This window comes from Eurosta solidaginis, chromosome 4, assembly GCF_040869045.1.
Source record: "Eurosta solidaginis isolate ZX-2024a chromosome 4, ASM4086904v1, whole genome shotgun sequence".
In the NCBI taxonomy this organism is placed as follows: Eukaryota; Metazoa; Arthropoda; class Insecta; order Diptera; family Tephritidae; genus Eurosta; species Eurosta solidaginis.
The window spans coordinates 247,830,999-247,849,603 of NC_090322.1; the positions used below are offsets into that span (position 1 = coordinate 247,830,999).

An 18,605-nucleotide genomic window follows, 5' to 3' on the forward strand; every position below is an offset into this window, starting at 1 on the left:
TCGAAAGCTTTTAACTGCTCTCCATAATTTCAATGGCTCATGGTAAAATTTCAAAATCAAAATGCATCAAGAATCTCTTTGTTTGAGGACATATTTTCTCGAACTTCCAATTATAGAAAGGTAGTCTTTAGCATTTTTTTTAATCAAATTTGTATGTGAACATTTTTCGGGGACCCTTGTCTACTTAAAATCGTGTATTAAATACATTAGGGTGTTTATTGTCAGGTAAGTGTCATTCTTTTTGTGGGAAAGCAAAATGGATAAATTCAGAAATGGAATACCTTTTGAGAGAACAAAACGAAAAAAAATGAGTAAATAAAAGGAAAAGTCATAAATATATCCGTAAAACGAGGTACAAATAGAAGGTTCAATAAAAGTGGGCCTCCCCTTATGAAATTTTTACCCAATTTTTTATTTTTGTAGAAATCTATTATTATTGTTGGCTCTTTCGAATAGCATTTGGAAAAGAATTTGCATGCGAATTGAACTCCGGGCTAAGAGCCTTGGATTAAACATTAAAAAATAATTTGTAATATGACATTTTCTAGTTTAAGTTCAGAAATTTACAATTCAAGTTCAGAAAATTGCAATTCAAGTTCAGAAAATTACAATTCAAGTTCAGAAATTCCAATTTAAATTCAGAAAATTACAATTCAAGTTCAGAAAATTACAATTAAAGTTCCGAATTTTCATTTCAAGTTCAGAAAATTACAATTCAAGTTCAGAAAATTACAATTCAAATTCAGAAAATTATAAGTTATTCCAATTCATACTACGAAATGTAATACTTATATGTTACTTGCGGAAGTGTTGATGCTTCGTTGACAATGGCGGCTTGGATATACTGTACTCCAAGTTTTCTCCAAGGCGGGTACATCCCGAGCTAAGAAAACGAAGGATAACTCTGCGCAGCAAGTGTAAGAGGACGCTCCGGCCATGAAAGTACTTCAGTCGACATCGCAGTTTGTAAGCAGTGGAAGAGTTGCGAGAGGCAGGTGGAGGAAGACTTGATCTGTGCACACAGTACTTATACGTTACTTGCGGGATTGTGTACGCTCCGTTGATTTCGTCATCACTGCTGTCACACTCAATGCAGATCAATGCTTATGACCTTCAGAATATAGCTGGGTGTCCTTGTAACTGACCTCTTATGAGAGGAGGAGAGAGAAGAGAGAAAACAGTTTTTTTCGCTATCTCCTTCATGTGAGCAAAATTGATTTAAGTGAGTTACAAAGTCCAATCCTTCCTTAACAGATTGTAGGCTTTCATATCCTTGTATCAAATTAGCGATAACATTTACCATCTTACATAGTTTTATTTCTATTGCATGAAAAAAAGAATTCCTAACAAACCTTCTGAACTTGAATTGTAATTTTCTGAACTTGAAATGTAGTTTTCTGAGCTTGAATTGTAACTTTATGAACTTAAATTGGAATTTCTGAACTTGAATTGAAACTTTCTGAATTTGAATTGTAAATTTCCTGAATTTAAATTGGAATTTCTGAACATGAATTGGAAACCCTGAACTAGAGTTGTAAATTTCTGAATTTGAATTGTAAATTTCTGAATTTAAATTGAAAATTCCGAACTTGAATTGTAATTTTCTGAATTTAAACTGAAAAAGGTGTAGTAAAGTAAGATGCTTGGCTTAAACAATGCCGTGGATCGAACAAGTTATTTCGATTGTGCATAACCTGCGCCTACTTAGTGCCGGACGCTGGCATAACATATGCTGCAGATTTTGCTCTCCCTTGATACGTATTCAGTACGACAAGATTTGATGTCCGTTCTAATAGCATGAGAGACCATTAAACAATTTTGAATGAGAATCCCTATCAGAGACGATATTCCCGTCTTATTTAACGTGTGCGTTTGAACGGCCTTTTTCATCAACTTCTAACAAACATAGAATCAATCTCACTACAAAAATTTAGTCAAGAAGCCCGCTTAGCATTACAGAATATTTTTTTTGGCACGACTTTAGATTACTTTTGTTAAGTGCCCTCAATGCTGCGTTGTCGTTTCGTTTAATTTAGTTTGATCATCTCCTACATGTTTTCCTAAGTTTATACAGATCAGACGAACCCCAAAGTAGTTTATATTATTCCTGTATCTTCTTAATCGGGGGACCTTATCTGATTCAATCTTGCATTACTGTTCAGAAACCCATTCTATTGTCAGCGATCCGTAGCTCCTGAACGACCTGAATGATAAGCAACGTATTGCCACTAAAACGCTTATCCGCCTCCTTAAGAAAAGCCAAGTTGGCTAGGACTTCCGCATTCGCTTTTTATATGTTCAGTTAAACATTTTTGCAAACTAATTTTGCTATGAATTACTCTTGGCTAGGTACAAAAGGCTACCGTTATATAAGATCACGGCCAACTATGGATCGTTGCTCATTCCATCTTATCGGATTCGACATACCTCCAACAGACAAGACAAAACTAATAAAAAAACAAGCTAAAAATGAGGCACCCTAATGTAAAGCCTTTTTTTTCTTGACCGTTATAACTTTAGGAGAAAGCCAGCTAAAAGACAAAATTTGTCACTGAAATAATTACTAATTTACTTGCAACAATGAGTTTGCAATAAAAATAGTTAACTTATATTATGTGGAAAGAACTCACTGACTTACAAATAACTGTCAACATTGTGCATTATTTAAAAGAAAACCATTGAACTAGTCAAATCATACAAACTTGCAATAATTCCAGCTCTGACTTGCACAAATCATCACTTCTTTTACTGCTGCAATGAAACCAATTTTAATGAAAAAGTAATGAAAATAAGAAATGCAAAAATTAGTTTCTTGGAAGTCTTCAGATTTTGTAGATGCTAAAAATTCAAAGAAATGTGTTTGTCCTATAATAAAACTTTCTTGTGCACCTTTGCTGTGGTAAAAGTCGAAACATATTTTGAATTAATTCTTTTTTAAAACAATCGTTCCAATTTTTATAGTCCCTACTCTGCAGCGTTGCCGCAAGCCCAGCTATTCGCCATAAACGCAGCATCTACGGGTTGGACTCGAATGGCCCCTATCTGCCTGCACCTTTTGGTCCTGTACCATTTGCCCCCTTCGGCTTGGGTTCGCCATTTGCACAACCACCCTTCGCTTTACCCTATCATCCATATGCCCCACCTCCTTACGCTGCACCAAATTCTTATCCACTACCACCATGGTTTCCTCCACATCCCTATCAAAATCCTATATTCGGTCAACCACCTTTACCACCACCGGGCTTTTATCGTCCACCATATTTTCCACCTGTGGTTGCACCTGCGGCACCAGCTGGTCCACCGCCCGCACCTATTGTTGTTCCAGCCAAAACACCAGCAGCTTTAAGTATTGCTTCAATCATACATGCCTTCATCGCGCGAAAGTTTTATCCGCCTGTGTTGCCAGTTCCGATTGCTAGACCCGTGCCGGTACCGCTCCCAGTGCCAGAGAGAGTGAGTATTTGCAGTGTTTGAACTATACGTGTTACGGGGATCATGGGGATAATGTGGGTTAAGAGACCAAAGTTAAACAAATTGACACACCTATAACTTTTCAGGCTCGTCCATCATCAGCAAATCAACGCGAGAGGACTGCGACAATTATAAGACCGATTCAAGACGGGGCACCGTTTGTTAAAAACTAATGTAAACAAAATATTTCAAACGATTTCTCAAATACAATTTATGAAAACTCGTTTACCGGTAATGAGTTCACGACTTCGACTGAGATACCTTGGCAGCCCAGTATTATTCCTATTCAGGATAAAGTAGGAGTATAATAATTACCAAATAAAAAAAATTATCTCGGTGACGTTTAAATAAAGTGTATTTAAATCTAATATATAAAATTCTTCTGTCACGGTTTTAGAGGCTGAACTCCTCCGAAACGGCTGAACCGATTCTCATGAAATTTTGTGAGCATATTGGGTAGGTCTGAGAATCGGCCAACGTCTACCTTTTTTTCGCTACGTGTCTAGGGTCTTGAGATCAAAACGTGGACCCGGGTACCCCTAGAATGTGTTTATACAATATGGATATCAAATGAAAGCTGTTGATGAGTGCTATAGTACAGGATAATTTTCATACAACTGGGAGGCTAGGGACTCGAGATATAGCCCAAAACGTGGACCCGGGTACCCCTAGAATGTGTTTATACAATATGGATATCAAATGAAAGTTGTTGATGAGTGCTGTAGTACAGGATAATTTTCATACAACTGGGAGGCTAGGGTCTCGAGATATAGCCCAAAACTTGGACCCGGGTACCCCGAGAATGTGTTATACAATATGGATATCAAATGAAACCTGTTGATGAGTGCTATAGTACAGGATAATTTTCGTACAACTGGGAGGCTAGGGTCTCGAGATATAGCCCAAAACGTGGACCCGGGTACCCCTAGAATGTGTATACAATATGGATATCAAATGAAAGTTGTTAATGAGTGCTATGGTACAGGATAATTTTCATACAACTGGGAGGCTAAGGTCTCGAGATATAGCCCAAAACGTGGACCCGGATACACGTAGAATGTGTTTTTACATTATGGGTATCAAATTGAAGCTGTTGATGTGTGCTTTAGTACAGAGTAAGTTTTACACAGCTGGGTGACTACGGTCTCGAGATATAGGCCAAAACATGGACCCGGATACACCTAGAATGTGCTTTATATTATGGGTATCAAATTGAAGCTGTTGATGTGTGCTATAATGCAGAGTAAGTTTTACACCGCAGAGTGACTAGGGCCTCGATATATAGGCCAAAACATGGACCCGGATACCCCTAAAATGTGTGTGTATTATGGATATCAAATGAAAGCTGTTGCTGAGAGCTCTAAAGTTCATTGTGATATTCGATTTAGTCGCATCAACCTGGCAAAACTGATAAATATGCATGCGAAGCTGAAATAAAGACAAGAATTAATAATACCCACATACCTATTTACATACGTCCTATTCGATTTGCCTGAAATTTCGTATATAAATTTGCCTATATTAGTATTTACAATGCTTTTTTCCGGGAAGCATACCAGAGACGGACTGGGACTGGGATTAGGACTAGGACTGGGACTGAGACTGAGACTCGGAATGGGACTGGAACAAAATACATACCACCCTCTGGGACTGGCAATAAGAGATGAAGAAGAAGGAGAAAAACTTGAGAGAAGAGAAAATAGAGAAGGAGACTGAGAAAGAAATAGAATGAGACGAAGATGGAGGTGAAGCGAAAAAGACGGAGGGAGGAGTGAATAAAAAGATTAGGAAGCTTATTAAAATGTATGCTGATATTCCAAATTTAGGGCAGAACAACGTCTGCCGGGTCCGCTAGTATTTATAAAAAAATAAATTTGAAAAATATTTGTGTATTTATGTTTTTTTTTTTTAATAAATATGTAGCATCCCTGAAGAAAACACAACAATGTGTCGAAACGCTTAGGAGAAAAAATTTAAGGACCACAAATGCTCTACCTTGTTTTTCCAATAATGGCAAGATACCTACGCATTTTCTCATACCCCATTACCAAGTCCCGGCCAAAGCAACGTCAAAAACTTAGAAACAAGTTAGAAATAAGTTTTTCAAAGCGTGGTCGCCACTCGGCAGTGGTTTGACAAACACTTCGAGCGTATTTCTGCCATGAAAATGTCATCAGTAAAATTTTATCAGGATCTTCTTCAGTCGGAGGCTAGGGGGACCTTGCTGGGGGGCCAACATTTATGAAGGTGACCTTACCAAATTTGGGCCATGAAAAAATTGTTTGTATCCCGTATAGCCAGGATCGGTGAGCGATGACCGTCACGTGCTCGATAGGACTGAAGAGAAGGGGCTTTTAGCTTCTTTTGCCTTCAGAGCGAAAACTTCAGTGGAAGGATGCAGGAGGAATGTGATGATGTATATTTGTAATCCCATTTAAACCGCCTTTGAAAATCTTTTGCTCTGCCTGGAACAAGGTGGAATTGACATAGTACTGGTACAGGATCCGTGGATAAGTAGTAACCGTAATAAAATGTATGGACTAAGGACGACATAGTAACATGGCGTATAGACTGGTGGCCGCCGTGGTGTTGTGGTAGTGTGCTCGTCTAATCCATCCTGGGTTTAAGGCCAGGGAAAAGCAACACCAAAATTTTTAGAACAAAATTTTTTCAAAATTATCGCTGAAGCAAGTCGGAGAAGCTGCTGTGGATGCCGGGGTGGTTAGGCTCTCTCTGGCTTTTAATAGTGATTTTTATTGCTCCTGTCTATTGAAAACTCACAAGGGGCTGAAGAAAAAATTTCTGGTGAAAGTAGATACTTCCAGTCTAGAGAGAAGTGGATGGCGGCTGGGTAATGAGCGGAGAGAAAACCATTTATTATTTTGCGCCCGCAATTAATTTCGATGTGATATGAATATAATTCATTATATGTATAAAATTGAAATGAATCTCATTATATACTTGGTATGTATGTAGGTATTGTACACTCCAGCTAAGTCAAAACGACGATCCTTTGTTTTCTTTGGTGCGTAATGAACCAAAGATACATTTCGTACATAATCGTTTTCCTTCTAGGTAGTTAGATTGTGTAAAGGTAATCAAAATAAGTAGAGTTCGACCGGTAGTTGAAATTCAACCATTTTAACGGCACTATCTTTTGCTTCTTTCACTTTTTTCCCCTCCTTTTCTTTCGTTTCCTTTAACCTCCTTCTCTTTCCTTAGCTTTTTTCCTTCCATTTTTTATTTCCTCTCCTTCCCTTTCTTTTATTTTACTCTCTTTTCATTTCTTTTGCATTCCTTTACTAACCATTTTTTATTTTATTTTATTTTATGATCGCTGTTCGAATCGAGTTAAAGGCCTAAACAATATTTTTTTTTTACATAATTTTTATGATATTGTAACGAATTTACTGCAAATCCTCTTAGTTGCAACCTTCTGCTAAGTTCGAACCGCTGTTGAATCGTGTTGAATAAATAACTCCACTATTTAATAATGTAAAATGGCCTTTATTAAAGTTCTTTACAATAATACTACAACTGATTTTCAAAATGATACTACTATTGCTCGCTAGATAGCGTCTTAAATCCAACTGATTGTAGCGTCTTTACTGTTGCTGCCTTTTTATACTCTTTGATTTCCTCGTTGCATCTTCTAGGCGCTTCTGTCTCTAGAATCTACTAGTTGGTTATCTGCTATAATTATAACTACAGATGTACGTGTATAGCTCTCATATGCGCGTGTGTTTGTGAGCGACACTTCCACAATTATAATTGCATATCTCATATAAGATATCTGCATGTGTTTGTGCGTTGCTTCTCCGCTGCGTGTACATACATATGTGTAGACATAATGATTGATTCGTTTATGTAGATACATACTGATTGATTTATGGATCATCTTAGCATCGGCTTAGAGATGACAGTACCCCCTAGTGTTGCTAATATTCGTAACAATATATTTTTTTTAATTGAAAATTTTTTTATATTAGAATAAAAGAAAAAATTTTAGTCAACTGCCATAGTTCGTTGTATGGAGCTGCTAAACTTCTTCATTTTATTATATTTTTTTTATTTTTTATTTTATTTCATTTTATTTAATACTTTCATATTTTATTTTACTTTAGTTTATTTCATTTTTTATTTTTTTGTATATTTCTTTTTTTTTAATTAATTTAATTTTACTTTATTTATTTCAATTTAGTTTTATTTTATATTTTTTTAAATTTAACTTTATTTTATTAAATTTCAAAGTTTTAAGAAAATGTTTTCATACCAACAGAACGAATTAATACTTAAACTTGAATATTTTAGCTTGCTTTTGTAAATAATTTGAATATCAGAAAAGAAAATTATACATTTACTCATATTTGCTGACTCTCCCGCTATACTTCCAACAAAACAACTACATATGTACACACTCTTTGTTCCTTTGCTCGCGAGATAAAATCCGAGTTCGTTTACAGGTAGTGATAGAACTTTTAGAAAAAGTATCGATACCGGTACTCGTCTCAAATACTCGGATCAAAGTATCGATGCTAGTACTCATACTCAGTAAAAGGTATCCAGTATACTGGATCCAAATGAGTACTTCGAAATTTTTGGTTAATTCGGTACGTCTTGCGATTCACCATGTTTCCCAACGAAAGGCCAAGCAGCGACATCTATTCATGAAAAAGTAAGTTTATTAAAGGCGCTGCCAAACTACAGACAAGAAGATTTTTTTTTATGAAATCGTATATTTCGAATTTAATAGAAAACAAATAAGGAAGTTTAAATTTGGACGAAACCGAACGTTATATACAGATTTGTGTGCTCTTACATATATTTTAAGGATACATTTATAGAGAAACGCCACGAACATGAAATGAATTAAAAGATTTTTTACCGACTTATGGCGTTTAGAGAAGCTGGGTCTAAATCTCCTAAAACGTTTTATGAAGAGATTAACTAAATATAACTTTAAATAGAACGTATTTACTTTGCACTGCATATCTCTACGGGTTGTTGTTGTTGCAACAGTGCTTCGCCCCACCCAATAGGTGCGACCACTCACAAAGTGTTATCAATATCCTCTAAGGGGGGTCTAAAGAAAATTGCAGTTTCAACAGGGGTGAACCACAGAGGAAGGGGTGTTAGAGGTGTTCGTTCCACATTTCAATTGAAAAGATGGTTGGTGTCTTGTGGTTGATTCTGGATATGTAAGAGTTTAGCCTGTTACAGTATCCTGATCAAATTTGAGCTAGCGTAATGCTCATCTTCCTAGGGAGATTGCTTTCCTCTTCTGCGAGCTCATGGTGTTTAACTTTAAGAACGGTGTTCTCGGGGAAATTCCTCGCAAAGGGGTTCGCCGCCTTTTTGTGGATATCACTGAGGACCTTTTTGGGTTCTTCTACATCCGGCTATTCTTAGGTGGCGTATTTCCTCATAACGTTTTCGGAGATGACTCCCTAAGACCCTGGGGACGGGATCCTTTAATTAGATCTAAGTTGGAATGCCCAGGTTTTTGTTAGTTCAGCATTTCATTTCTCGCCCTAATGGGTAGTACTATCGCCTCACTGTATAGGTTGTGATCCGGGGACATAAGAATACAACCCGTATTGGTTCTGAGTGCGTTGTTTTGACAGTCCTGTATTTTCTTCCAATGAGTAATCTTTAGGTTCGGCGACCATATCGGAGACGCGGCCGGCTAATTGCATTTTAAGTGGTAATGAGCGTCTTTTTCTATTTACCCCAAGTGATGCCGGAGAGAGATTTGAGGATTTTGTTACAGCTCTGGATTCTCTGTAGGATTGCAGATGCCTGCCAGCCAAAATGTAGCTCCTCATCGAACGTCACACCCAGTATTTTTGGTAGTCGGTAGCGTAATGCCATCGACGTGGATGTCCAATATGGTCGACATTTGTTTCATGTATGCTGTAAATAAGGCCGCCTTTAAATCATAAGTGTGAAAAACCGGAGAAATCAGGAATATAGTTGTTTATTTTATTAGATAGCTCATCGATGAATCGGATCTGTAGCCATTATTGTGCAGTCATCAGCGTACGAAACAATGGTAACTCCTATTGATGGCGAAGTTAGCTTCGATATGTAGAAATTACACAAAAGTGGGGATAAAACACAACCCTGTGGCACCCGTTATTTAATTCTACTGGGTTTTGATGTCACGTTCCTGAATTGCACCGATGCCTGCCGACCTGACAGATATTTTGCGGTCCACCTTTTGAGACTAGGAGGAAGAGGGGACCCTTACAAGTCTACTATCTTCTGTTAGTGTTGTTACGTACCATATATATATTGGAAATTTTTTTAAGATTAAAACTGTAAGCTCCTCTTCTTTAAAGTAGGCGTGGTCCTTATCCGCTTTTGATCGGATTTTTATATGATACCAAGGGCCATATTTCCGCCACATTACAAAGTGATATCAACGGCGTTTGATTAACGGTTTGCAAAACTTTTAAGTGTTCTTCTGCCTAACATAGGCGGTCCCACGCCAATTTTACAAAATTGTAATAAATTGATATTGTACATCGCAACTTTTTTTATCCATTCGTCAAATCTCACCACTTCATCAGTATTTGTTAAAGCACTGTTCCTTTTTCCCATTTTCAAAAGTAGATAATCTGATTCCGACCATTTTCGATACCAATATATCGTCGACGATGCTGTAAAAGCTTCTAAATTCATCCACCAAAATTTGACAACGAAAAAGCTTCATTGCATGACAAGTTTTTCATAATTTTGTTGAAACTAGTGATTCTGGACAATAAATACATAATGTTCTTTTACCACCAGTAGCAGAAATCGTCTCGCAATCCACCATTATCAAAAAGTCGGTTTAAGTTGAATGCGGATCTTTTACCGCATCGTCGACGATCTAAATTTATGCTCAAGTTATGGTGTTAATAGACTGAACTTTCTTAATCTTAAACATGTCGACAGACCATCGGCACTAGGAAACGTATCGTGGCAAAATATCGAGGTAAAAAGGCATCGAGTACGAAATACGCGAGTATTTTTTGGGAAAGTATCGATACTACTCACTCAGTACTCGTATCGTTCTATCACTGGTTTTCTCAACACAACAACATCAAACACAGGTAGCGTTCGTAGTGCGCGTGACAACAGTTGCCGTCTTCCTGTGAGTTTTACAGCTCCGGCTCACGCTCAATTCTCACGGGGATGCCCTGGATCATTGAGAGATTTGAGAAGCTGATGTCGTGAAATTTTTGCACACGTGAAATGTGATAGGCAGATGCCGCCGCTGTTTTTCATTTAACTCATACGGCGAAAGGCTAAGCAGCGACATCTATTTTTGAAAAAGTAGGTTTATTAAAGGCAGCATTGCCAAACTAAAAAGAAGTAATTAAAAAATTATCTGGTCACAAACGGAACCAGACTTCTATCTGGATATATCTGGCTCAAATCGTTGTTGTTGCATTTACATGCAAAATTATTTATCTGGCTCAGGATTTTGCCACCGGATGATGGCAATTCTCATTGATTAAATACGTGTTTGGCATCTGTATTAGTATTATTTTTGAGTTGATATTTAAGCGCAGTATTTAACTTTTTTGAAAAGTTTTTAATGAAATGCACTGCTCCTTGAGAAAACCTATCGATACATATACAATTGTTTAAACCTTAAAATTATAGTTTGGCCATAAAAGGGCCACGAAAGTTTCAACTTGCCTATTTATATCTTATCTATCTATTATAAGTTTTGCGTCACCTTGTTAATGCTCAGTTGAGTAGGGCTATTTCACAAGATAATTAAATACTCAAAACGATAAGATAAGTCACAATTAAAATTTTGCATTAAATAAATAAATACTTGGCGCGATTGAGCTGCGAGGTGATTCAGGCCGAGCTCTTCCTCCAATTTTGGTCGTTCCCCTTTTTACAATTTTCCCTTCGAATTGAGGGACGGAAAATGCAAGTTTTATGCGGTCTCATGTACATGTATGTACATATGTACATATATGGGACATTCCGTGCCAACTCATTTTATCGATGGATTTCGCATCATCGACTTCGCTGAAATTTTGCACATCTCTTTGTCTTTATTTAAAACGGTTTCTTTGATATTTTCGTTAATTGTTTATTTAAGCTAATCGATATGATTTTCAAAAATTTCGGCTGTGTAAAGGAAGAAACTAAGACTAAAGAAAACTAAGGATAAAGAGAGAGACGGAGAAAGAGATAGTGTTATACGAGATAGAGAGAGCCAGCGAGTTTGGTGGAGACAGCGAAAGAGAGGAGGAGAGAGAAAACTACGCAGAGGGAGACAGACAAGTAGAGTAAAATGGAGAGGGACAGCGGTTAAAAGGAGGACCAAAAGTAAGGGGCCCGGTCGAAGCGCAGCGTGTGGGAAGAGGAGAACAAGACAAGAGAGTGAGGGGAGTAAAGGATAAAAAACTCTTTTAAGTAAAAGAGATAAATAGTCAAAGTAAGGCGAGAACAACGTCTGAGGGTTTTTTAGTTTGTTATCAAAAAAAATTCATGTCGAACAATTTCGCCAAGTTTAAAACAAAATATCCTTTTTCATCTAGAAAATGCAATCCAAAAATATCCTAACTATTTTTACAAATGATAGTAAAAAAAAATGCCAAAATGATTAAAGGTTCATATCTGTTATTGAAAAATACTACAACAGTTGGCAAATACAATGATGCTAGATCATTTGCTCAAAATCCTGAACTCCCCTATTACATAATAAACCATTTCCAAGGTTTTTAAAGTTTGGCAATTGAAAATTAAAAAAAAACTATAGGGAAAGTAGAAAATTTTAAAAACAATATTTTCAAATTTAAATGTAAAAATAAAGTAAAATTATGAGTGAATTATTTTTTTTTCCAAATTTTTTTGTTCAGAAAATTCACCGAATATAAGCACCTTAAACAAAAATTACAAATTTAAGCAAGTTATTTTTCAGAAGAATTGAGAGTACAAAATTATAAACAAAAAAAAAAAAAAACAACAGGAAATAACATTTTATCAAAATCGACGGCAGTATGAATTGATATGGAATGTCCCCGTGTAGGTACGTTTAAATCATATACACATTTAATACTTCATTTATAATATTTCATTCGATTTATAAAAAAAAAATAAAAATATTCCGTCATGAAATCTGTTTTGTTCTCCGAGCAACACGAGCGAGGCTTGCGTGACGAGGTAATGAAGGAGTATCCCCATGGCGCAACGATACAAGGTGGCAGCATGGGACAGCTGATTATAAACTTTTTTTTATTTGATTTGATACGTCAACATCCGGCGCAGTACGATTTTGACATTTGTCCATCGAATTTACAAAAGCAAAGTACATGAAATTTTTATACTCAGCTGAGCAGAGCTCACAGAGTATATTAACTTTGTTCGCATAACGGTAATCCGTAACGGCATAAACTAATCGAGATAGATATATACTTCTATATATCAAAATGATTTGAGCGAAAAAAGAAATTCATTTAGCCATGTCCGTCCGTCCGCCCGTAAACACGATAACTTGAGTAAATTTTGAGGCCTCTTGATAAAATTTGGTAGGTAGGTTGCTGGGCACCCATCTCAGATCGCTATTTAAAATGAACGAAATCGGACTATAACCACGCCCACTTTTTCGATATCGAAAATTTCGAAAAACCGAAAAAGTGCGATAATTCATTACCAAAGACGGCTAAAGCGATGAAACTTGCTAGGTGGGTTGACCTTATGACACAGAATAGAAAATTAGTAAAATTTTGAACAATAGGCGTGGCACCGCCCACTTTTAAAAGAAGGTAATTTCAAAGTTTTGCAAGCTGTAATTTGGCATTCGTTGAAGATTTCATGATGAAATTTGGCAGGAACGTTACTCCTATTACTATATGTGTGCTAAGGAAAAATTAGCCAAATCGGATTACGACACGCCCACTTTAAAAAAAAAATTTTTAAAAGTCGAATTTTAACAAAAAATTGAATATCTTTACAGTATATAAGTAAATTATGTCAAAATTCAACTCCAGTAATTATATGGTGCAACAAAATACAAAACTAAAAGAAAATTTGGGAGTGGCTCCGCCCCTTTTCATTTAACTCGTCTAGAATACTTTTCATGCCATATATCGAACAAAAATTTACCAATCCTTGTGAAATTTGGTAGGGGCATAGATTTTATGATGTTAACTGTTTTCTGTGAAAATGGGCGAAATCGGTTGAAGCCACGCCCAGTTTTTATACACAGTCCTCCGTCTGTCCTTCCGTTCGGCCGTTAACGCGATAACTTGAGCAAAAATCAACATATCTTTACTAAACTCAGTTCACGTACTTATCTGAACTCACTTTATCTTGGTATAAAAAATGGCCGAAATCCGACTATGACCACACCCACTTTTTCGATATCGAAAATTACGAAAAATGAAAAAAATGCCATAATTATATACCAAATATGAAAAAAGAGATGAAACATGGTAATTGTATTGTTTTATTGACGCAAAATATAACTTTAGAAAAAACTTTGTAAAATGGGTGACACCTACCATATTAAGTAGAAGAAAACACAAAAGTTCTGCAGGGCGAAATCAAAAGCCCTTGGAATCTTGTTCCTGGTATTACATATATAAATAAATTAGCGGTACCCGACAGATGATGTTCTGGGTCACCCTGGTCCACATTTTGGTCGATATCTCGAAAAAGCCTTCACATATACAACTAAGGGCCATTCCCTTTTAAACCCCTCATTAATATCTTTAATTTGATACCCATATCGTACAAACACATTCTAGAGTCACCCCTGGTCCACCCTTATTGCGATGTCTCAAAAAGGCGTCCACCTATAGAACTAAGGCCCACTGCCTTTTAAAATACTCATTAACACCTTTCATTTGATACCCATATCGTACAAACACATTCTAGAGTCACCTCTGGTCCACCTTTATGGCGATATCTCGAAAGGGGTCCACCTTTATGGCGATATCTCGAAAGGGGTCCACCTATAGAACTAAGGCCCACTCCCTTTTAAAATACTCACTAACACCTTTCATTTGATACCCATATCGTACAACACATTTTCTAGAGTCACCCCTGGTCCACCTTTATGGCGATATCCTGAAATAGCGTCCACCTAAAGAACTATGGCCCACTCCCTTTTAAAATACTCTTTAATACCTTCCATTTGAAACCCATGTCATACAAACACATTCCAGGGTTACCCTAGGTTAATTTTGCTAAATGGTGATTTTCCCTTATTTTGTCTCCAAAGCTCTCAGCTGAGTATGTAATGTTCGGTTACACCCGAACTTAACCTTACTTGTTATTTATGTTTTTAGTTATGTCACCATGCTGCCACCGTGTATCGTTCCGCCATGAGTAGCCCTATTTTTAAACGCTTAGTTGTAGATGCGAGATAAAATTGAATTTTTGTAGCAACATCAAAGTAATTTGGTTTTGAGTTTTCTAATCATCTCGTAAACAGGGAGACATCCAGCACACGCAATTACGTTAAATATTATCCATTTTTTATTGTTACGTCATAACGATTGATAACGGAATATAATAATGATAAAAATAGAGTAGATGATAATACATTTTAAAATTATTTTTTTTTCATTTCAATACCTAACAAGTTAACGTGGACACATTACATGTTTGCCCCCATCGATGGGTAAAGTTGCGCCCGTTATAAAACTGGCTTTATCACTAGCCAAAAAGATTATAGCATCCGCTACTTCTTTTGGTTCTCCTACGCGTCCCAGCGCATGTGTTTCCTTACAACGTACCAAATAAGCTGCATATTCTTCCTCTGACATTCCATTTCGTCTATGAATGTCTGTTATAATCACACCAGGATTTACAGCATTAACGCGCACATTTTTATCTGCCAAATCAAGTGCTATGCATTTTGTTAACTGATCGAGAGCTGCCTTTGATATGCAATAAGTAGAAACGTTAGGAAATGAACGTAAACCCGCAATGCTTGAAACATTCACAATGTTGCCTTGGGTTTTGATAAGATGCGGTGCAGCCAATTTGGTTAGAAGGAAAACCGAACGCAAATTAGTATTTAAAACCCGATCCAGCTGTTCGACATCAACATCGAGTATATGACCAGATTCTAGCACACCAGCATTATTAACCAGCACATCGAGCTGTCCAAATTTATCAATTGTTGTTTTTATAATACGTTCTGCATCTACGGTGACATCGGCGATGATGGGCAATATTTCGGCTTTGTTGTTAGCTGCTTTACAGGCTGATTCAGTGGCTTTCAAATTTGCTTCATTTCTTCCGACGATTACGACTTTGGCTCCATGTTTAGCAAAAGATTCGGCTGTTGTGGCACCAATACCTGAACTTGCTCCAGTTATAATTACAACTTTGCCGGCTAAACTCATTTCGATCTGATTCAGTGTAACACGGTAAGACAACTAAACTTATTTAAAAGAGGGTGCACATTTAAGTGTATATGTAGCTGCAATATAATTAAGTGAATTGACGAACCGTTGCACAGTGGGCTGTGTTCTTCGAAAATTTTGCAAAATGTTATTTTTAAAGCTTTGTTTTGATGACCAGTTGTGACCAATTTGTATGCCTAGTAGTGCTTAACAAACGAGCTATTATAACTTTGATTGCCAAATATGGTCTGTAAAGGCGATCCGAAGATCCAAAATGATTTAAAGTTTTAAATATCAAAACGCTCAGGGTGAAAAAGATGGAGTCAAGATCGTTATCTGAAAAACCTCAATGGGCCAACCAAATCAAGGAATCTGATGGGAACTGTAAGGAATAGGAATACTAAAATAAAGTCAAAAGAAGATGCAGTAACTATAATAATATTGAATTGGCGTGAAATACCCCCTCAGAGATTTCCGCCGAGCTTCGTTTTCAATTCGCTTCGTGCTACGCTACTTTCTAATTCTTCCTACAAATAGGTTGGGGCGGGACCTACGTAATAGGAATTATATTGCTGATGCTAAATCAAAGACGAAAATTTTGAGTAGGGGTAGCTTCTCTTTACGCAATCCCATTGTCAGCTACAGTTGCTCGAGGCAAAAGTGCTAAGCAAAATTTTTTCTAGGCTGGCCGCAGTCGGAAAATTTTTGGTAGAAACTTGATAATTTATTAGTGATTTGTTGTTACAGCGCCCTATCATAAGTCTAATTTTTTTCAAACAAAGCAAAGAGTGTATTGACTTTGGAAAGAAGAAGTTCCTCTACCATCAACTTTCACGCTGTTGTACATTGTTTACTATATAGTTTGGCAGCTTATTTTGAGGTTATGTTGTGAATAGAGTGGAAGGCAGTGGACTAGGCAGTCGAATGACATATAATGAAGGAATGGTGTTCAGAGTTTTTTCAAAGTTAAAAATATGAATGATAAAAGCTTTAATATAAATAAAAATATTGTTTTAATAACAAAAAAAAACGCCTTATATATCCTACATACATAAATTCGTAAGGATTATCTCACTTTAAAATTTGAGCTCAATAATCTAAAGTTTTTTTTTTGAAACTGAGCCGAGAACTGTGCGTGCGAATGTGCGAATTTTCACCGATCAGCTGTTAGTTGCGCTACTTGGTAAAATGTACAACGCTGTTGTATGTGTGCTTCACAACGCGGCCACAGTAAATTGTTTATACAGAAGGCACTGTTCGCACCACTTCATGTAGCCCTGACTTAATGGATTTCCACTTGAGGTATGGATGTTGTGCTCTAGAAAGGGGAACTCATTGAAAGGCTCCCTTATGGGTTTGTCAAGTAATCTCTCGATGCCTCTTTTTAAGAAAGATGACAGATGATAGAATTATTCGCGTGAAATTATTGCCTACACATACCTTCTTCTGATTGTCTTTTTGTTAAAAAAAACACGCTTGTTTTCCTACAAGATTTCCTTAACTAACGATTTTTAGGCCTTCTGGCACATCTGACATTTTTTTCCGATAATAATCACAAAGTTTGAGAAGGAAAAATTTATTTCTCCGAATCTAGCGATTATCGTTTGCTAGAAATAATCAAAGTTTGTTAACGCAACAAAGTTGATCATTTTTCATTTCTTGAATAATTTGTATATTTAAATTTTTTTCCATTTGTTCGCATGTCAGTATCAAGGATTAGCCGCCTGAATTGATATAAATTGTCCAAATACCTCTTTTAAAAATCCTTGCACTCTTTGAGTACAAAAATATCTGTTTTGCACCACTGTAAGAACAAGAGTGTACGAGTTTATTTAACTCAGTGGGAGGGTATTTCAAACCAAGAGCATTCAGGTCAGTAAATATCTACTTATTTATGTGTATGTGTGAATGCACTTGGCATTGATATATTTACACTACAGACGATCGATAATGTAAATATTTATAAATATGTTTCAATAATAATGATGTTTATTATTTTTCATTTTCTGTTATCGTTGCGTGAAGCACTAAAGGCCCATGTTGTGGGAGGCTATTACGGTTGCCAAATTGGTGCAATCGATCGAAATATGGAACATTTTGTACAAATTTGTTATGCTGATCGTTTTTCTTTTGGTGTGGTAATTTTTATCAGCTTAATGTACTAAGATAGTCGATCTCGAATAAGATATAATTTTTCTTCACGAATATCCTTCGTTGTTCCCGTAGAGCCCCAACATCCGGAAAGATGTCCAACTTCTATTGAGATTTCTAAATAATTCCCTGTATCTCGTGACTCATGTACTTAAGGTGTATATGGTTAATGTTTTGAAAAGATGGACGCTAGTTTAGTGTAAAATCAATGTTTAATGATAAAACCCGAAAGATTCGATTACCGCTTGGCTGTCGTTAAAAGTAAAGATTTACTTGCCGATAGTATGTTTTCCTAACTGAACAGAGTATTATAAATTTGTTATCGATATAAAATGTTATCGGCAAGTTATCAGTTTTTATAGGCGGGTTTTCGATTTTTACAGATGAGGTATAAGTTAGGTTGAACTGGCCGGTCCATGAGGACCTCACATAGACTGAATAAGTCCGTAGTGTTACCAGAATTTTGTTTTAACGACCAAACTGAAAAAACCTATCAAAAACCAGGACCTATGTTATAAAATAGCTCCGTCCTCTTGGCAAATTCTAGAAGCTTACTAGGACTTAAGCCACTTGCTGCTTCTAGATCTTCTAGACAGCTGTTATTCAAAATCGTCG

The 18,605-nt window shown here is 36.5% G+C and overlaps 1 protein-coding gene across 1 annotated transcript; it reads right to left on the reverse strand.

Moving 5' to 3' along the window:
* Positions 1-14,941: 14,941 nt before the first annotated feature.
* LOC137251249 (uncharacterized oxidoreductase TM_0325-like) lies at positions 14,942-15,884 on the reverse strand. Its single transcript, XM_067785533.1, has one exon. The coding sequence runs from the start codon at positions 15,837-15,839 to the stop codon at positions 15,072-15,074; it is 768 nt and encodes a 255-aa protein (XP_067641634.1). The 5' UTR covers positions 15,840-15,884; the 3' UTR covers positions 14,942-15,071.
* Positions 15,885-18,605: the final 2,721 nt, after the last annotated feature.